Below are 21,352 nucleotides of genomic sequence, written 5' to 3'. Positions count from 1 at the left end.
GAGTGAGTGAGCGAGTGGGTGAGTAGGTGAGTGGGTGAGTGAGTGAGTGGGTGAGTGAGTGAGTGAGTGGGTGAGTGAGTGGGTGAGTGGGTGGGTGGGTGGGTGAGTGAGTGAGTGAGTGGGTGAGTGGGTGGGTGAGTGAGTGAGTGGGTGAGTGGGTGGGTGAGTGAGTGGGTGGGTGAGTGAGTGAGTGGGTGGGTGAGTGAGTGGGTGAGTGAGTGGGTGAGTGAGTGGGTGAGTGAGTGAGTGAGTGGGTGGGTGAGTGAGTGAGTGAGTGAGTGGGTGGGTGAGTGGGTGAGTGAGTGGGTGAGTGAGTGAGTGAGTGGGTGGGTGAGTGAGTGAGTGAGTGAGTGGGTGGGTGAGTGGGTGAGTGAGTGAGTGAGTGAGTGAGTGAGTGGGTGGGTGAGTGGGTGAGTGAGTGAGTGGGTGAGTGAGTGAGTGAGTGGGTGGGTGAGTGAGTGGGTGAGTGAGTGGGTGAGTGAGTGGGTGAGTGAGTGAGTGAGTGGGTGGGTGGGTGAGTGAGTGAGTGAGTGAGTGAGTGAGTGGGTGGGTGAGTGAGTGAGTGAGTGGGTGGGTGAGTGAACGAGCGAGCGACCGACTGACTGACTGAGTCACCTGGTCCAGGTACTTGCTCTGTATGCGATGTCGCGCCTGACACAGCTGGCAGGGCTGTGTCAGGCAGGGGGTGACCAGCTGGTTGACGACGATGTTGTGGGTGGGTGAGTGGGTGAGTGACGGAGCGAGTGACTGAGCGACTGACTGAGCGACTGACTGACTGAGTGAGTAACTGAGTGAGCGAGCGACTGAGTGACTGACTGAGCGAGCGAGCGACCGACCGAGTGAGTCACCTGGTCCAGGTACTTGCTCTGTATGCGATGTCGCGCCTGACACAACTCGCAAGGCTGTGTCAGGCAGGGGGTGACCAGCTGGTTGACGACGATGTTGTGGGTGGATGAGTGAGTGAGTGGGTGAGTGAGTGGGTGGGTGAGTGAGTGAGTGAGTGGGTGAGTGGGTGGGTGAGTGAGTGGGTGGGTGAGTGGGTGAGTGACTGACTGAGCGACTGACTGACTGAGCGAGTGAGTCACCTGGTCCAGGTACTTGCTCTGTATGCGATGTCGCGCCTGACACAGCTGGCAGGGCTGTGTCAGGCAGGGGGTGACCAGCTGGTTGACCACGATGTTGTGGGTGTCGATCTGACACTTGGAGAGCTCCTGTACGAGACGCTCCGTCTCGTAGAGGGACAGGAACTCGGCGATGCAGACACAGACAAACGTGGTCTGCTCCTGCACACGCAGAGAGACACGCAGAGAGACACGCGGAGAGAGACACGCAGAGAGACACGGAGACATGGAGACACGCAGAGACACGCGGAGAGAGACACGCAGAGAGAGACACGCAGAGAGACACGGAGACATGGAGACACGCAGAGACACGCAGAGAGAGACACGCAGAGAGACACGCAGAGAGACACGGAGACATGGAGACACGCAGAGACACGCAGAGAGAGACACGCAGAGAGAGACACGCAGAGAGACACGCGGAGAGAGACACAGAGACACGCAGAGAGACACGCAGAGACACAGAGAGACACGGAGAGACACACAGAGAGACACGGAGAGACACACAGATAAAGAGTTGGTGAGTGAGTGGGTGAGTGAGTGGGTGAGTGAGTGGGTGGGTGAGTGAGTGGGTGAGTGAGTGGGTGAGTGAGTGGGTGAGTGAGTGGGTGAGTGAGTGGGTGAGTGAGTGGGTGAGTGAGTGGGTGAGTGAGTGGGTGAGTGAGTGGGTGAGTGAGTGGGTGAGTGAGTGGGTGAGTGAGTGGGTGAGTGAGTGGGTGAGTGAGTGGGTGAGTGAGTGGGTGAGTGAGTGGGTGAGTGAGTGGGTGAGTGAGTGGGTGAGTGAGTGGGTGAGTGAGTGGGTGAGTGAGTGGGTGAGTGAGTGGGTGAGTGAGTGGGTGAGTGAGTGGGTGAGTGAGTGGGTGAGTGAGTGGGTGAGTGAGTGAGTGGGTGAGTGAGTGAGTGAGTGAGTGAGTGAGTGAGTGAGTGAGTGAGTGAGTGAGTGAGTGAGTGAGTGAGTGAGTGAGTGAGTGAGTGAGGGTGAGTGGGTGAGTGAGTGGGTGAGTGAGTGGGTGAGTGAGTGGGTGAGTGAGTGGGTGAGTGAGTGGGTGAGTGAGTGGGTGAGTGAGTGAGTGGGTGAGTGAGTGGGTGGGTGAGTGAGTGAGTGAGTGGGTGAGTGAGTGAGTGGGTGAGTGGGTGAGTGAGTGGGTGAGTGAGTGGGTGGGTGAGTGGGTGGGTGAGTGAGTGAGTGAGTGGGTGGGTGGGTGAGTGAGTGAGTGGGTGAGTGGGTGAGTGAGTGGGTGAGTGAGTGAGTGAGTGGTTGACTGAGTGGGTGAGTGAGTGAGTGAGTGAGTGGTGAGTGGGTGAGTGAGTGAGTGGTTGACTGAGTGAGTGGGTGAGTGAGTGGGTGAGTGAGTGGGTGAGTGAGTGGGTGAGTGAGTGAATGAGTGGGTGAGTGAGTGAGTGGGTGAGTGAGTGGGTGAGTGAGTGGGTGGGTGAGTGGGTGGGTGAGTGAGTGAGTGGGTGGGTGAGTGAGTGAGTGGGTGAGTGAGTGAGTGAGTGAGTGAGTGAGTGTGAGTGAGTGGGTGAGTGAGTGGTGTGGGTGAGTGAGTGAGTGGGTGAGTGAGTGGGTGGGTGAGTGGGTGGGTGGGTGAGTGAGTGAGTGGGTGAGTGAATGGGTGGGTGAGTGGGTGAGTGAGTGGGTGAGTGAGTGGGTGAGTGAGTGAGTGGGTGAGTGAGTGGGTGAGTGAGTGGGTGAGTGAGTGGGTGAGTGAGTGGGTGAGTGAGTGAGTGGGTGAGTGAATGGGTGGGTGAGTGAGTGAGTGAGTGGGTGAGTGAGTGAGTGGGTGAGTGAGTGGGTGAGTGAGTGAGTGGGTGGGTGAGTGGGTGGGTGGTGAGTGAGTGAGTGAGTGGGTGAGTGAGTGGGTGAGTGAGTGGGTGAGTGAGTGAGTGGTTGACTGAGTGGGTGAGTGAGTGAGTGAGTGAGTGAGTGGGTGAGTGGGTGAGTGAGTGAGTGTTTGACTGAGTGAGTGGGTGAGTGAGTGGGTGAGTGAGTGGGTGAGTGAGTGGGTGAGTGAGTGAGTGAGTGAGTGGGTGAGTGAGTGGGTGGGTGAGTGAGTGAGTGAGTGGGTGAGTGAGTGAGTGGGTGAGTGAGTGGGTGAGTGAGTGGGTGGGTGAGTGAGTGGGTGGGTGAGTGAGTGAGTGAGTGGGTGGGTGAGTGAGTGAGTGAGTGAGTGGGTGAGTGAGTGGGTGAGTGAGTGGGTGAGTGAGTGAGTGGGTGAGTGAGTGGTGCGTGAGTAAGTGGTTGACTGAGTGAGTGGGTGAGTGAGTGGGTGAGTGAGTGAGTGGGTGGGTGAGTGAGTGGGTGGGTGAGTGAGTGAGTGAGTGGTGGAGTGAGTGAGTGGTGGAGTGAGTGGGTGAGTGAGTGGGTGAGTGAGTGAGTGGGTGAGTGAGTGAGTGGGTGAGTGAGTGGGTGAGTGAGTGAGTGGGTGAGTGAGTGGGTGAGTGAGTGGGTGAGTGAGTGAGTGGTTGAATGAGTGAGTGAGTGAAGTGAGTGGGTGAGTGGGTGAGTGGGTGAGTGGGTGGGTGAGTGAGTGGGTGAGTGAGTGGGTGAGTGAGTGGGTGAGTGAGTGAGTGAGTGGGTGAGTGAGTGGGTGAGTGAGTGGGTGAGTGAGTGGTGAGTGAGTGAGTGGTTGATGAGTGAGTGGGTGAGTGAGTGGGTGAGTGAGTGGGTGAGTGAGTGAGTGGGTGAGTGAGTGGGTGGGTGAGTGAGTGAGTGAGTGGGTGAGTGAGTGGGTGAGTGGGTGAGTGAGTGAGTGAGTGGTGGAGTGAGTGAGTGGTGGAGTGAGTGGGTGAGTGAGTGAGTGAGTGGGTGAGTGAGTGAGTGGGTGGGTGAGTGAGTGAGTGAGTGAGTGAGTGGTGGAGTGAGTGAGTGGTGGAGTGAGTGGGTGAGTGAGTGGGTGAGTGAGTGAGTGAGTGGGTGAGTGGGTGAGTGAGTGAGTGGTTGACTGAGTGGGTGAGTGAGTGGGTGAGTGGGTGAGTGAGTGGTTGACTGAGTGGGTGAGTGAGTGGGTGAGTGGGTGAGTGAGTGGGTGAGTGGGTGAGTGAGTGGGTGAGTGAGTGGGTGAGTGGGTGAGTGAGTGACTGAGTGAGTGAGTGAGTGGGTGAGTGAGTGGTTGAGTGAGTGAGTGGCTGAGTGAGTGTGTGAGTGAGTGGGTGAGTGAGTGGGTGAGTGGGTGAGTGAGTGGGTGAGTGGTTGACTGAGTGAGTGAGTGAGTGGCTGAGTGAGTGTGTGAGTGAGTGGGGGAGTGGGTGAGTGAGTGAGTGAGTGGTTGACTGAGTGAGTGAGTGAGTGGGTGAGTGAGTGGGTGAGTGAGTGGGTGAGTGAGTGGGTGAGTGAGTGGGTGAGTGAGTGAGTGGGTGAGTGAGTGGGTGAGTGGGTGAGTGAGTGGGTGAGTGGGTGAGTGAGTGGGTGAGTGAGTGAGTGAGTGGGTGAGTGAGTGAGTGGCTGAGTGAGTGGCTGAGTGAGTGGGTGAGTGAGTGGGTGAGTGAGTGAGTGGTTGACTGAGTGAGTGGTTGACTGAGTGAGTGAGTGAGTGAGTGGGTGAGTGAGTGAGTGAGTGAGTGGGTGAGTGGGTGAGTGGGTGAGTGAGTGAGTGAGTGAGTGAGTGGGTGACTGAGTGAGTGGGTGAGTGGGTGAGTGAGTGGGTGAGTGGGTGAGTGAGTGAGTGAGTGGGTGACTGAGTGAGTGGGTGAGTGGGTGAATGAGTGGGTGAGTGGGTGAGTGTGAGACTGAGTGAGTGGGTGAGTGAGTGGGTGAGTGAGTGGGTGAGTGAGTGAGTGGTTGACTGAGTGGGTGAGTGAGTGAGTGGGTGAGTGGGTGAGTGAGTGAGTGGTTGACTGAGTGAGTGAGTGGGTGAGTGAGTGGGTGAGTGAGTGGGTGAGTGAGTGGGTGGGTGAGTGAGTGGGTGAGTGAGTGGGTGAGTGAGTGAGTGGGTGAGTGAGTGGGTGGGTGAGTGAGTGAGTGGGTGAGTGAGTGAGTGGGTGAGTGAGTGGGTGAGTGAGTGGGTGGGTGAGTGGGTGGGTGAGTGAGTGAGTGAGTGAGTGAGTGGGTGGGTGAGTGAGTGAGTGAGTGGGTGAGTGAGTGGGTGAGTGAGTGGGTGAGTGAGTGGGTGAGTGAGTGGTGCGTGAGTAAGTGGTTGACTGAGTGAGTGGGTGAGTGAGTGGGTGAGTGAGTGGGTGAGTGAGTGGGTGGGTGAGTGAGTGGGTTGGTGAGTGAGTGAGTGAGTGGTGGAGTGAGTGAGTGGTGGAGTGAGTGGGTGAGTGAGTGGGTGAGTGAGTGAGTGGGTGAGTGAGTGAGTGGGTGAGTGAGTGGGTGAGTGAGTGAGTGGTTGACTGAGTGAGTGAGTGAGTGGGTGAGTGGGTGAGTGGGTGAGTGAGTGAGTGGGTGAGTGAGTGGGTGAGTGAGTGGGTGAGTGAGTGGGTGAGTGAGTGAGTGGGTGAGTGAGTGGGTGAGTGAGTGGGTGAGTGAGTGGTGCGTGAGTGAGTGGTTGACTGAGTGAGTGGGTGAGTGAGTGGGTGAGTGAGTGGGTGAGTGAGTGAGTGGGTGAGTGAGTGGGTGGGTGAGTGAGTGAGTGGGTGAGTGAGTGGGTGAGTGGGTGAGTGAGTGAGTGGTGGAGTGAGTGAGTGGTGGAGTGAGTGGGTGAGTGAGTGAGTGAGTGAGTGAGTGAGTGAGTGGGTGAGTGAGTGAGTGAGTGGTGGAGTGAGTGAGTGGTGGAGTGAGTGGGTGAGTGAGTGGGTGAGTGAGTGAGTGAGTGGGTGAGTGGGTGAGTGAGTGAGTGGTTGACTGAGTGGGTGAGTAAGTGGGTGAGTGGGTGAGTGAGTGAGTGGTTGACTGAGTGGGTGAGTGAGTGGGTGAGTGGGTGAGTGAGTGGGTGAGTGGGTGAGTGAGTGGGTGAGTGGGTGAGTGAGTGAGTGAGTGGGTGGGTGAGTGAGTGGTTGAGTGAGTGAGTGGCTGAGTGAGTGTGTGAGTGAGTGGGTGAGTGAGTGGGTGAGTGGGTGAGTGAGTGGGTGAGTGGTTGACTGAGTGAGTGAGTGAGTGGCTGAGTGAGTGTGTGAGTGAGTGGGGGAGTGGGTGAGTGAGTGAGTGAGTGGTTGACTGAGTGAGTGAGTGAGTGGGTGAGTGAGTGGGTGAGTGAGTGGGTGAGTGAGTGGGTGAGTGAGTGAGTGAGTGAGTGGGTGAGTGGTTGACTGAGTGAGTGAGTGAGTGGGTGAGTGGGTGAGTGGGTGAGTGAGTGAGTGGGTGAGTGAGTGGGTGAGTGAGTGGGTGAGTGAGTGAGTGGGTGAGTGAGTGAGTGAGTGGGTGAGTGAGTGGGTGAGTGAGTGGGTGAGTGAGTGGTGCGTGAGTGAGTGGTTGACTGAGTGAGTGGGTGAGTGAGTGGGTGAGTGAGTGGGTGAGTGAGTGGGTGAGTGAGTGGGTGGGTGAGTGAGTGAGTGGGTGAGTGAGTGGGTGAGTGGGTGAGTGAGTGAGTGAGTGGTGGAGTGAGTGAGTGGTGGAGTGAGTGGGTGAGTGAGTGAGTGAGTGGGTGAGTGAGTGAGTGAGTGGTGGAGTGAGTGAGTGGTGGAGTGAGTGGGTGAGTGAGTGGGTGAGTGAGTGAGTGAGTGGGTGAGTGGGTGAGTGAGTGAGTGGTTGACTGAGTGGGTGAGTAAGTGGGTGAGTGGGTGAGTGAGTGAGTGGTTGACTGAGTGGGTGAGTGAGTGGGTGAGTGGGTGAGTGAGTGGGTGAGTGGGTGAGTGAGTGGGTGAGTGGGTGAGTGAGTGAGTGAGTGGGTGGGTGAGTGAGTGGTTGAGTGAGTGAGTGGCTGAGTGAGTGTGTGAGTGAGTGGGTGAGTGAGTGGGTGAGTGGGTGAGTGAGTGGGTGAGTGGTTGACTGAGTGAGTGAGTGAGTGGCTGAGTGAGTGTGTGAGTGAGTGGGGGAGTGGGTGAGTGAGTGAGTGAGTGGTTGACTGAGTGAGTGAGTGAGTGGGTGAGTGAGTGGGTGAGTGAGTGGGTGAGTGAGTGGGTGAGTGAGTGAGTGAGTGGGTGAGTGAGTGGGTGAGTGAGTGGGTGAGTGGGTGAGTGAGTGGGTGAGTGAGTGAGTGAGTGAGTGGGTGAGTGAGTGAGTGGCTGAGTGAGTGGCTGAGTGAGTGGGTGAGTGAGTGAGTGGGTGAGTGGGTGAGTGAGTGGTTGAGTGAGTGAGTGGCTGAGTGAGTGTGTGAGTGAGTGAGTGACTGAGTGAGTGGGTGGCTGAGTGAGTGGGTGAGTGAGTGAGTGGGTGAGTGACTGAGTGGTTGACTGAGTGAGTGGTTGACTGAGTGAGTGAGTGAGTGGGTGAGTGAGTGAGTGAGTGGGTGAGTGGGTGAGTGGGTGAGTGGGTGAGTGAGTGGGTGACTGAGTGAGTGGGTGAGTGGGTGAGTGAGTGGGTGAGTGGGTGAGTGAGTGAGTGAGTGGGTGAGTGGGTGAGTGTGAGACTGAGTGAGTGGGTGAGTGGGTGAGTGAGTGGGTGAGTGGGTGAGTGAGTGGGTGAGTGAGTGAGTGGGTGACTGAGTGAGTGGGTGAGTGAGTGGGTGAGTGAGTGGGTGAGTGAGTGGGTGAGTGAGTGAGTGAGTGGGTGACTGAGTGAGTGGGTGAGTGGGTGAGTGAGTGGGTGAGTGGGTGAGTGAGTGGGTGAGTGAGTGAGTGGTTGACTGAGTGAGTGGTTGACTGAGTGAGTGAGTGGTTGAGTGAGTGAGTGGGTGAGTGGCTGAGTGAGTGGGTGAGTGAGTGAGTGAGTGGGTGAGTGGTTGACTGAGTGAGTAAGTGACTGAGTGAGTGGGTGAGTGAGTGGGTGAGTGAGTGGGTGGGTCAGTGGGTGAGTGACTTACAGGATCTTTGAACTGTTCGCTCACGGAGCGGATGACTGGTAGCGACTCCTCCAGTTTGGATGCCAGCTGATCGGCATTCATGTCGCCTAGACCCAGCATGGTGCACATCTAGCACACACACACACACAGTGACACACACACACACACACAGTGACACACACAGACACACACAGTGACACACACACACACACAGTGACACACACACACACACACTGACACACACACACACAGACACACACACACACACAGACACACACACACACACAGACACACACACACACAGACACACACACACAGACACACACAGACACACACACACACACAGACACACACACACAGACACACACACACAGACAGACACACACACACACACAGACACACACACACAGACACACACACACACACACACAGTGACACACACACACACAGTGACACACACACACACACACACACAGACACACACACACACAGACACACACACACAGACACACACACACACAGACACACACACACAGACACACACAGTGACACACACACACACACACACAGACACACACACACACACACACAGACACACACACACACACAGACACACACACACAGACACACACACACACAGACACACACAGTGACACACACACACAGACACACACACACACAGACACACACACACAGACACACACACACAGACACACACACACAGACACACACAGACACACACACACACAGACACACACAGACACACACACACACACACAGACCCACACAGACAGACACACACACACACAGACACACACACACACACAGACCCAGACCCACACAGACACACACGCGTACACACAGAGACACACACACACACACACAGACACACACACACACAGAGACACACACACACACACACAGAGACACACACACACACACACAGACACGCAGACACACACACACACAGACACACACATGCAAACACAGGCACACACACACGCAGGGGTGACTGTATGTGTCTGTACCTCTGTGTGTGTCTCTGTGTGTGTCTCTGTGTGTGTCTCTGTGTGTGTCTCTGTGTGTGTCTCTGTGTGTGTCTCTGTGTGTGTCTCTGTGTGTGTCTCTGTGTGTGTCTCTGTGTGTGTCTCTGTGTGTGTCTCTGTGTGTGTCTCTGTGTGTGTCTCTGTGTGTGTCTCTGTGTGTGTCTCTGTGTGTGTCTCTGTGTGTGTCTCTGTGTGTGTCTCTGTGTGTGTCTCTGTGTGTGTCTCTGTGTGTGTCTCTGTGTGTGTCTCTGTGTGTGTCTCTGTGTGTGTCTCTGTGTGTGTCTCTGTGTGTGTCTCTGTGTGTGTCTCTGTGTGTGTCTCTGTGTGTGTCTCTGTGTGTGTCTCTGTGTGTGTCTCTGTGTGTGTCTCTGTGTGTGTGTCTCTGTGTGTGTCTCTGTGTGTGTCTCTGTGTGTGTCTCTGTGTGTGTCTCTGTGTGTGTCTCTGTGTGTGTCTCTGTGCGTGTCTCTGTGCGTGTCTCTGTGCGTGTCTCTGTGCGTGTCTCTGTGCGTGTCTCTGTGCGTGTCTCTGTGCGTGTCTCTGTGTGTGTGTGTCTGTGTGTCTGTCTGTGTGTGTGTGTGTCTGTGTGTCTGTGTGTGTGTCTACCTGCGAGATGAACGGACTGATCTGGTTCTTGATCTTCATGAGCCTGCCCAGGCCTCGCTCCACCACCGCCGGGAAGTTGAGCAGACGGAGAGTGTGGCCAGTAGGGGCCGTGTCGAACACCACCACAGAGAAGTTCATACCCTTCACTAGCCTGACACACACACACACACACAGTGACACACACACAGTGACACACACACAGTGACACACACACACACAGTGACACACACACAGTGACACACACACACAGTCACACACACAGTGACACACACACACACAGGGGCCGTGTCAAACACCACCACAGAGAAGTTCATACCCTTCACTAGCCTGACACACACACAGACACACAGACACAGTGACACACACACACAGTCACACACACAGTGACACACACACACACACAGGGGCCGTGTCGAACACCACCACAGAGAAGTTCATGCCCTTCACTAGCCTGACACACACACAGACACAGTGACACACACACACACAGTGACACACACACACACAGTGACACACACACAGTGACACACACACACAGTGACACACACACACAGTGACACACACACAGTGACACACACACAGTGACACACACACACACAGTGACACACACACACACAGTGACACACACACACACACAGTGACACACACACACAGACACACACACAGTGACACACACAGTGACACACACACACAGACACACACACACAGTGACACACACACACACACACAGTGACACACACACACAGACACACACACAGTGACACACACAGTGACACACACACACAGACACACACACACACACTGACACACACACACACACAGTGACACACACACACAGTGACACACACACACAGTGGTAGTAGTGGTAGTAGTGGTGATAGTGATAGTAGTGATGGTGATGATGGTGGTAGTGATGGTGGTGGTGATAGTGATAGTAGTGATGGTGGTGGTGGTGGTAGTGATAGTAGTGGTAGTGATCGTGATGGTAGTGATGATGATGATGGTGATGGTGTCTGTGATCTGACCTCATGACCTCAGCGTAGCTCATGGCTTCGTCTATCCCGGGGAAGGCGCTCAGAGCCTCCTGCACCATCCTGCTGGTGATGGTGGTGATGGTGGTGGTGATGGTGATGGTGGTAGTGATGGTAGTGATGGTGTTGATGGTGATGATCTGTGATCTGACCTCATGACCTCAGCGTAGCTCATGGCTTCGTCTATCCCGGGGAAGGCGCTCAGCGCCTCCTGCACCATCCTGCTGGTGATGGTGGTGATGGTGGTGATGGTGGTGATGGTGGTGATGGTGATGGTGTCTGTGATCTGACCTCATGACCTCAGCGTAGCTCATGGCTTCGTCTATCCCGGGGAAGGCGCTCAGTGCCTCCTGCACCATCCTGCTGGTGATGGTGGTGATGGTGGTGGTGGTGGTGATGGTGATGATGGTGGTGATGGTGGTGATGGTGTCTGTGATCTGACCTCATGACCTCAGCGTAGCTCATGGCTTCGTCTATCCCGGGGAAGGCGCTCAGTGCCTCCTGCACCATCCTGCTGGTGATGGTGGTGATGGTGGTGATGGTGGTGATGGTGGTGATGGTGGTGGTGGTGATGGTGTCTGTGATCTGACCTCATGACCTCAGCGTAGCTCATGGCTTCGTCTATCCCGGGGAAGGCGCTCAGTGCCTCCTGCACCATCCTGCTGGTGGTGGTGGTGATGGTGGTGGTGATGGTGGTGATGGTGATGATGGTGGTGATGGTGGTGATGGTGTCTGTGATCTGACCTCATGACCTCAGCGTAGCTCATGGCTTCGTCTATCCCGGGGAAGGCGCTCAGTGCCTCCTGCACCATCCTGCTGGTGATGGTGGTGATGGTAGTGATGGTGATGATGGTGGTGATGGTGGTGATGGTGTCTGTGATCTGACCTCATGACCTCAGCGTAGCTCATGGCTTCGTCTATCCCGGGGAAGGCGCTCAGTGCCTCCTGCACCATCCTGCTGGTGATGGTGGTGATGGTGGTGATGGTGGTGATGGTGGTGATGGTGGTGATGGTGATGGTGTCTGTGATCTGACCTCATGACCTCAGCGTAGCTCATGGCTTCGTCTATCCCGGGGAAGGCGCTCAGTGCCTCCTGCACCATCCTGCTGGTGATGGTGGTGATGGTGGTGATGGTGGTGATGGTGGTGATGGTGGTGATGGTGATGGTGTCTGTGATCTGACCTCATGACCTCAGCGTAGCTCATGGCTTCGTCTATCCCGGGGAAGGCGCTCAGTGCCTCCTGCACCATCCTGCTGGTGATGGTGGTGATGGTGGTGATGGTGGTGATGGTGGTGATGGTGGTGATGGTGATGGTGTCTGTGATCTGACCTCATGACCTCAGCGTAGCTCATGGCTTCGTCTATCCCGGGGAAGGCGCTCAGTGCCTCCTGCACCATCCTGCTGGTGATGGTGGTGATGGTGGTGATGGTGGTGATGGTGGTGATGGTGGTGATGGTGATGGTGTCTGTGATCTGACCTCATGACCTCAGCGTAGCTCATGGCTTCGTCTATCCCGGGGAAGGCGCTCAGTGCCTCCTGCACCATCCTGCTGGTGATGGTGGTGATGGTGGTGATGGTGGTGATGGTGGTGATGGTGATGGTGTCTGTGATCTGACCTCATGACCTCAGCGTAGCTCATGGCTTCGTCTATCCCGGGGAAGGCGCTCAGTGCCTCCTGCACCATCCTGCTGGTGATGGTGGTGATGGTGGTGATGGTGGTGATGGTGGTGATGGTGGTGATGGTGATGGTGTCTGTGATCTGACCTCATGACCTCAGCGTAGCTCATGGCTTCGTCTATCCCGGGGAAGGCGCTCAGCGCCTCCTGCACCATCCTGCTGGTGATGGTGGTGATGGTGGTGATGGTGGTGATGGTGGTGATGGTGGTGATGGTGGTGATGGTGGTGATGGTGGTGATGGTGATGGTGTCTGTGATCTGACCTCATGACCTCAGCGTAGCTCATGGCTTCGTCTATCCCGGGGAAGGCGCTCAGCGCCTCCTGCACCATCCTGCTGGTGATGGTGGTGATGGTGGTGATGGTGGTGATGGTGGTGATGGTGGTGATGGTGGTGATGGTGATGGTGTCTGTGATCTGACCTCATGACCTCAGCGTAGCTCATGGCTTCGTCTATCCCGGGGAAGGCGCTCAGCGCCTCCTGCACCATCCTGCTGGTGATGGTGGTGATGGTGGTGATGGTGGTGATGGTGGTGATGGTGGTGATGGTGGTGATGGTGATGGTGTCTGATCTGACCTCATGACCTCAGCGTAGCTCATGGCTTCGTCTATCCCGGGGAAGGCGCTCAGTGCCTCCTGCACCATCCTGCTGGTGATGGTGGTGATGGTGGTGATGGTGATGATGGTGGTGATGGTGGTGATGGTGTCTGTGATCTGACCTCATGACCTCAGCGTAGCTCATGGCTTCGTCTATCCCGGGGAAGGCGCTCAGTGCCTCCTGCACCATCCTGCTGGTGATGGTGGTGATGGTGGTGATGGTGATGATGGTGGTGATGGTGGTGATGGTGATGTTGTTGATCTGACCTCATGACCTCAGCGTAGCTCATGGCTTCGTCTATCCCGGGGAAGGCGCTCAGTGCCTCCTGCACCATCCTGCTGGTGATGGTGGTGATGGTGGTGATGGTGGTGATGGTGGTGATGGTGGTGATGGTGGTGATGGTGATGGTGTCTGTGATCTGACCTCATGACCTCAGCGTAGCTCATGGCTTCGTCTATCCCGGGGAAGGCGCTCAGTGCCTCCTGCACCATCCTGCTGGTGATGGTGGTGATGGTGATGGTGGTGATGGTGATGGTGTCTGTGATCTGACCTCATGACCTCAGCGTAGCTCATGGCTTCGTCTATCCCGGGGAAGGCGCTCAGTGCCTCCTGCACCATCCTGCTGGTGATGGTGGTGATGGTGGTGATGGTGGTGGTGGTGATGGTGGTGGTGATGGTGGTGATGGTGATGGTGTCTGTGATCTGACCTCATGACCTCAGCGTAGCTCATGGCTTCGTCTATCCCGGGGAAGGCGCTCAGTGCCTCCTGCACCATCCTCTTGCCCAGGCAGAGGACAGAGTCCTCTTCCAGGAGCTCCTCGGGCAGGTCGGCCACGCCCAAGTTGGGGTCTATCTCCTGCAGACAGACACGCACAGACACAGAGAGACACAGAGACACGCAGAGAGACACAGAGACAGACAGAGACAGGGTGAGACAGGCAGAGGACAGAGTCCTCTTCCAGGAGCTCCTCGGGCAGGTCGGCCACGCCCAAGTTGGGGTCTATCTCCTGCAGACAGACACGCACAGACACAGAGAGACACAGAGACACGCAGAGAGACACAGAGACAGACAGAGACAGGGTGAGACAGGCAGAGGACAGAGTCCTCTTCCAGGAGCTCCTCGGGCAGGTCGGCCACGCCCAAGTTGGGGTCTATCTCCTGCAGACAGACACAGAGACATAGAGAGACACAGAGACACACAGAGAGAGAGAGAGACAGGGTGAGACACAGAGACACACAGAGACACAGAGAGACACAGAGACACACAGAGAGAGAGAGAGACAGGGTGAGACACAGAGACACACAGAGACACAGAGAGACACAGAGACACACAGAGAGAGAGAGAGACAGGGTGAGACACAGAGAAACACCCAAGTTGGGGTCTATCTCCTGCACAGACACACAGAGACACAGAGAGAGAGAGACAGACAGAGAGACACACAGAGAGACACACAGAGAGAGACACAGAGACACACAGAGAGACACAGAGAGAGAGAGACAGACAAAGAGAGACACACAGAGACAGACAGAGAGAGAGAGAATGTACATGTGTACGTGTGTGTGTGTGTGTATCTGTGTGTGTGTGTCTGTGTGTGTGTGTGTATCTATCTGTGTGTCTATCTGTGTGTGTATCTGTATCTCTGTGTGTGTGTGTGTATCTGTATCTCTGTGTGTGTCTCTGTGTGTGTCTGTGTGTGTGTATCTAACTGTGTGTCTATCTGTGTGTGTATCTGTATCTCTGTGTGTGTGTGTGTATCTGTGTGTGTCTGTGTCTGTGTGTGTATCTATCTGTGTGTGTGTGTGTGTGTGTATCTGTGTGTGTCTGTGTCTGTGTGTGTATCTATCTGTGTGTGTCTCTGTGTGTGTATCTGTATCGTAGTTTAGTGGTGGTTAATTGAAGGTGGAGGGGTTACCAGCCCCTCGCACCCGTCCAGAGCCCCCGTTTAGCCACTGTGGTGGTCACAGACGCCATGAGGGGAGAGGCCAATGGGCATTGGCCCTCCCCCCACAGCACTGCCCACGACAGTGTTGCACGTCCGGCACCGCGAGGAGGTAGGAGGTTGTTTTGCTGATCGACGCCCGGGTGCGATCAAGGGATGGCTCCCTATTGGTCAACCACGTTATGCATGCCGATGATTTGGTAACAGCTGCTCATTCAGAGGAGGAGTTGGAGACGCTGCTGCTGCTGAGACTGGAGCGTGCCACCAAGAGGTGGGGCCTTACCATCAGCCCCACCAAAACTAAGCACCTGCCTGGGTATTTTGTACCATCGGGCACTCCACCCCCACAACTCCCAATCGGTGATGGGGCAGTTGTGGAGAGAGTGGAGAGTTTCCCATACCTGGGCAGTGTGCTCATGACCGGCTCCAGTTTATCAGCAGAGGTCTCACTCCGAATCAGTCGAGCGGCAATATCTTTTCATCGGTTGCGTAACGCTGTGTGGAAGCTACCTGGTCTGTCGCTCCGCACGAAGCTTCAGGTCTTCTCGGCCACGGTCATTCCCTCCCTTCTCTACGCTTGCGAAACGTGGACCTCCCCTAGTGGAGCATCTTCGCCGGTTGGAAACATTTAGGCTGGCCTGCCTACGATCCATCCTGGGTTTAACCAGGCTGGATTGTGTGAGGAGCTCACAAGTCCTTGAAAGATCTGGGCAAAGTCCCATCAGTGAGCTCCTCCGGCAGGCAAGGCTGCGTTGGCTGGGTCATGTAGCCCGCATGCCCAGCCACCGCATGCCTAAACAGCTTTTGTTCGGCCGGATCGAGGGGGCTAAACAGGCGCGGCACGGGCTAGAGAAGAGATGGAGTGATGTGGTACAGGAGGACGTGGAGCTGAGTGGACTTGCCGATGACTGGTACCAGCGGTGTCAAGATCGGCCTCAGTGGAGGAGGCTCGTGAAGGACGCTACTGGGCAGTTGGAGGCAGTCGCCCTCCAACAACAACGGAGGGCGGAGGAGCGACGCTCACAACAACGAGCGGAGCGCCGGGTGGCTAAAGCACAGCAAGTTGGCACAGTAGGGGGCACAGGTGGTGCATCAGCCAGTCATCTCGGTCATCTCGGTCAGTCGACCCGTGGCACCTGCTGGGTCTGCCCCGTGACCTCCTGCCAGCGGGCGTTCGACACTTCACGTGGCCTCAGGGTGCACATGGCCTGGCACAAGCGTCGTGGTGACGTCACCGCCACTTAGTGGCGAATGGCGGTTGTTGTTGTTGTATCTGTATCTCTGTGTGTGTCTGTATCTGTGTGTGTCTGTGTCTGTGTGTGTATCTATCTGTGTGTGTGTCTCTGTGTGTGTATCTGTATCTCTGTGTGTGTCTGTATCTGTGTGTGTCTGTGTCTGTGTGTGTATCTATCTGTGTGTGTGTCTCTGTGTGTGTATCTGTATCTGTGTGTCTCTGTGTGTGTATCTGTATCTGTGTGTGTGTGTGTGTATCTGTATCTGTGTGTGTGTGTGTGTGTATCTGCATCTGTTTGTATGTGTGTCTGTGTGTGTATCTATCTGTGTGTGCATCTGTGTGTGTATCTGTATCTCTGTGTGTGTGTATCTGTATCTATCTGTGTGTGTGTGTATCTGTGTGTGTATCTATCTCTGTGTGTGTGTCTGTGTGTGTGTGTGTATCTGTGTGTGCATCTGTGTGTGTATCTGTGTGTGTGTGTGTGTATCTGTATCTGTGTGTGTGTGTGTGTCTGTGTCTGTGTGTGTATCTATCTGTGTGTGTATCTGTGTGTGTATCTGTATCTCTGTGTGTATGTGTGTATCTGTATGTGTGTGTGTCTGTGTCTGTGTGTGTATCTATCTGTGTGTGTATCTGTATCTCTGTGTGTGTGTGTGTGTGTATCTGTGTGTGTCTGTGTGTGTCTGTGTCTGTGTGTGTATCTATCTGTGTGTGTCTCTGTGTGTGTATCTGTATCTCTGTGTTTGTGTGTGTATATCTGTATCTGTGTGTGTCTGTGTGTGTGTGTGTATCTGTGTGTGTATCTGTATCTCTGTGTTTGTGTGTGTATATCTGTATCTGTGTGTGTCTGTGTGTGTGTGTGTATCTGTGTGTGTGTGTGTATCTGTATCTGTGTGTGTCTCTGTGTCTGTGTGTGTATCTATCTGTGTGTGTATCTGTGTGTGTATCTGTATCTCTGTGTGTGTGTGTGTATCTGTATCTCTGTGTGTGTGTGTGTATCTGTATCTGTGTGTGTCTCTGTGTGTGTGTGTGTATCTGTATCTGTGTGTGTCTCTGTGTCTGTGTGTGTATCTATCTGTGTGTGTATCTGTGTGTGTGTATCTGTATCTCTGTGTGTGTGTGTGTATCTGTATCTCTGTGTCTGTGTGTGTATCTATCTGTGTGTGTCTCTGTGTGTGTGTGTGTGTATCTGTATCTGTGTGTGTCTGTGTCTGTGTGTGTATCTATCTGTGTGTGTGTATCTGTATCTCTGTGTGTGTGTGTATCTGTGTGTGTCTGTGTCTGTGTGTGTATCTATCTGTGTGTGTCTCTGTGTGTGTATCTGTATCTCTGTGTGTGTGTGTATCTGTGTGTGTCTGTGTCTGTGTGTGTATCTGTGTGTGTGTGTCTCTGTGTGTGTATCTGTATCGTCCGGCAAAACAACCTCCTACCTCCTCGCGGTGCCGGACGGGCAACACTGTCGTGGGCAGTGCTGTGGGGGGAGGGCCAATGCCCATTGGCCTCTCCCCTCATGGCGTCTGTGACCACCACAGTGGCTAAACGGGGGCTCTGGACGGGTGCGAGGGGCTGGTAACCCCTCCACCTTCAATTAACCACCACTAAACTACGATTTAAACATAAACCTGTAATTAATAAGCTTGTGCCGGAGGCCCCGGGGGGTCAGGCTTTTATGACGTCTCCTGGCCAAACCCCATTTGGCGGAGCCAGGAGATTGAATTTTAACCCTCGGGGCTCCTCCAGTAACAACGAAAAACCATTGCGGATGGCCACGTGGAATGTTCGAACGCTCACTGCGGAGGAGAGGCTGCCACTCCTCTGTCGGGAGCTGGACCGGTACCGCCTGGATCTCTGTGGCATTCAGGAGGTCCGGTGGACCGGTTCTGGCTCCTGCCACCATGAGGGGTGGACAGTCCTCTACTCGGGGCAGGAGACTGCCAAACAACAGGGTGTGGCTCTTCTTCTGAACAAAAGAATGAAGGGGGCGTGGGAGCGTGGCGGTGAGGTGTGGGAAGCTGTAAGCCCCAGGATACTTTGGGCTCGCCTTCCCATCAACCAGAGGCGAGGAGTGGTGGTCGTGGTTACTTACGCCCCCACCGAAGACGAACATCCGTGGAGGGATGCAGGCAAAGCCGATGAGTCAGACGCTTTCTATGACCTACTGTCACAGGTGCTGGCTAAAGTGGCCACTCGGGACAGAGTCATCTTGTTGGGTGACTTCAATGCCCGAGTTGGTCATGATGCTGGCACCTGGTCTGGAGTGATTGGAAGGCATGGGCCAGATCAGCTCAATAACAACGGTAGGAGGCTGCTAGATTTCTGTGCAGCCCATGGGCTTGTAATTACCAACACGCTCTTCCGGCATCGGCGCATCCACACAACATCATGGATGCATGCCGGGTCCAAGCAAGAACATCTGCTGGACTACGTAGTGACGGACCAGCGGATGCGAGCCCATGTCCTTGACACCAGGACCTACCGTGGAGCTGATCTGCCCTCTGACCATCGACTAGTCATCTGTAAGATGCGCCTGCCATTCTTCCACTCCGGTGGTGGGTGTACACCCAGGATCCCATTCCAACCAAAAGTGGCCTGGTCTAAGTTAGCTGATGAAAGTTGCAAGCGAGAATTTCATCATCGCTTGCAGCTGGGGTTGGCATCGTCCCCCACTCCACCTGATGTCGAGGGTAAATGGGCGAGGTTTAAGACTGTGACTCATGCAGCTGCAATGGCTGCTTTGGGTACGCGGTCCAGACCTCCCCGGGAACCCTGGCTGACGGAGGAGGTGTTCAGGTTAATTGAGAAAAAGCGACAGGCCCACTCTCATCGCCTACAGCATCCCACGTCAGAGAATGAGGAGGTTTACCGCAGCCTTCGCTCGGAGGTTCGGAGAGCCGTAAGGCGCTGTAAGGATGGGTGGTGGTCGCGGGTTGCTGAGGAGATGGAGTCTGCCTCAGTGGCCCGCGATCACAAATCACTATTTAACTCCATCAAAAAAGTAACCTGCAGCGCCACACCTATTACCATCATTAGAGGAAAAAACGGTGATCCAATCTCCGACCCCCAGGAACAGGTTTGCAGATTTGCTGAGCATTTCTGTGAGGTCCTGGGGGAGGGAAAATCTCTCAGCCAGGAAAACATCATGGCACAAAGTGGGGATAACCCTGCTGAGGCTGCGGTGCCTCAAATATTGGAAGAGGTCACCCCCTGTGAGTGGCTGGCTGAGGTACCGGCTGTTGAGGAAGTACTGAGGGCGATCCGGAGTCTGAGACCAGGGAAGGCACCGGGCAGAGATGATCTCCCAGGCGAAATGCTGAGGGAGGGTGGCGTTTGTGCACAGACTGCCCTATATGACATCATAACAACAGTCTGGACCACTGGACGGGTTCCGCAGGACTGGAAGGATGCCCTGGTGGTCCCCCTCTTTAAGAAGGGGGACCGCACAGACTGTAACAACTACAGGGGCATCTCACTCCTCAGTGTGCCGGGTAAGGTCCTGGCAAGGATTATTCAACATCGCCTTGCTAGGCATGCTGAGGAGAGGCTTGCGGAGCCCCAATGTGGTTTCAGGAAAGGGCGGTCCTGCACAGATGCCATATTTTCTGTCCGTCTGCTACAGCAGAGGTGTAGGGAATTCCAAAAAGACCTACATCTCTGCTTTATTGACCTGGTCAAGGCCTATGATACCATCAGTAGGACTGGGCTCTGGGTTGTTCTTCGTGCTTTCGGAGTCCCTGACCCTCTGCTCACGATCATTAAGGACCTTCATGATGGTGAGCGGGCCCGGGTAAAACTACGTGGCCGGGAGTCGGAGCCTTTCCCTGTACACCTTGGGGTGCGACAGGGATGTCCTCTGGCTCCCACATTATTTAACATCTATTTCGACTGCGTAGTTCGTGAAGCCTTCAATAGCTGTACCGGGGGAATTACCATTTGGTACAGATATAATGGGAGGCTGATCGACGCCCGGGTGCGATCAAGGGATGGCTCCCTATTGGTCAACCACGTTATGTATGCCGATGATTTGGTAATAGCTGCTCATTCAGAAGAGGAGTTGGAGACGCTGCTGCTGAGGCTGGAGTGTGCCACTAAGAGGTGGGGCCTTACCATCAGCCCCACCAAAACTAAGCACCTGCCTGGGTATTTTGTACCATCGGGCACTCCGCCCCCACAACTCCCAATCGGTGATGGGGCAGTTGTGGAGAGAGTAGAGAGTTTCCCATACCTGGGCAGTGTGCTCATGACCAGCTCCAGTTTATCAGCAGAGGTCTCACTCCGAATCAGTCGAGCGGCAATATCTTTTCATCGGTTGCGTAACGCTGTGTGGAAGCTACCTGGTCTGTCGCTCCGCACGAAGCTTCAGGTCTTCTCGGCCACGGTCATTCCCTCCCTTCTCTACGCTTGCGAAACGTGGACCCCCCTAGTGGAGCATCTTCGCCGGTTGGAAACATTTAGGCTGGCCTGCCTACGATCCATCCTGGGTTTGACCAGGCTGGATTGTGTGAGGAGCTCACAAGTCCTTGAAAGATCTGGGCAAAGTCCCATCAGTGAGCTCCTCCGGCAGGCAAGGCTGCGTTGGCTGGGTCATGTAGCCCGCATGCCCAGCCACCGCATGCCTAAACAGCTTTTGTTCGGCCGGATCGAGGGGGCTAAACGGGCGCGGCACGGGCTAGAGAAGAGATGGAGTGATGTGGTACAGGAGGACGTGGAGCTGAGTGGACTTGCCGATGACTGGTACCAGCGGTGTCAAGATCGGCCTCAGTGGAGGAGGCTCGTGAAGGACGCTACTGGGCAGTTGGAGGCAGTCGCCCTCCAACAACAACGGAGGGCGGAGGAGCGACGCTCACAACAACGAGCGGAGCGCCGGGTGGCTAAAGCACAGCAAGTTGGCACAGTAGGGGGCACAGGTGGTGCATCAGCCAGTCATCTCGGTCATCTCGGTCAGTCGACCCGTGGCACCTGCTGGGTCTGCCCCGTGACCTCCTGCCAGCGGGCGTTCGACACTTCACGTGGCCTCAGGGTGCACATGGCCTGGCACAAGCGTCGTGGTGACGTCACCGCCACTTAGTGGCGAATGGCGGTTGTTGTTGTGTGTAGGTGTGTGTGTGTGTGTAGGTGTGTGTGTGTAGGTGTGTGTGTGTGTGTAGGTGTGTGTGTGTGTAGGTGTGTAGGTGTGTGTGTGTGTAGGTGTGTGTGTGTAGGTGTGTGTGTGTAGGTGTGTGTAGGTGTGTGTGTGTAGGTGTGTGTGTGTAGGTGTGTGTGTCTGTGTGTGTGTGTGTAGGTGTGTGTGT

General features: G+C 55.2%; 1 protein-coding gene across 1 annotated transcript; it reads right to left on the bottom strand.

The window, feature by feature from the left end:
- Positions 1-611: 611 nt before the first annotated feature.
- Positions 612-13,755, bottom strand: GET3 (guided entry of tail-anchored proteins factor 3, ATPase; the record flags this gene model as incomplete). The annotated part of the gene is made up of 5 exons (XM_078885764.1): positions 612-651; positions 1,066-1,283; positions 7,958-8,065; positions 9,587-9,737; positions 13,598-13,755. Coding segments are annotated over 5 exons (675 nt in total), but the record flags the coding sequence as incomplete, so codon positions are not given.
- Between the last annotated feature and the right edge of the window lie 7,597 nt (positions 13,756-21,352).

Source organism: Lampetra fluviatilis, unplaced genomic scaffold, assembly GCF_964198595.1.
Source record: "Lampetra fluviatilis unplaced genomic scaffold, kcLamFluv1.1 SCAFFOLD_422, whole genome shotgun sequence".
Classification (NCBI taxonomy): domain Eukaryota; kingdom Metazoa; phylum Chordata; class Hyperoartia; order Petromyzontiformes; family Petromyzontidae; genus Lampetra; species Lampetra fluviatilis.
Note: the sequence above shows the minus strand (reverse complement) of the source record. Positions and strands in the feature narration are given on the sequence as shown.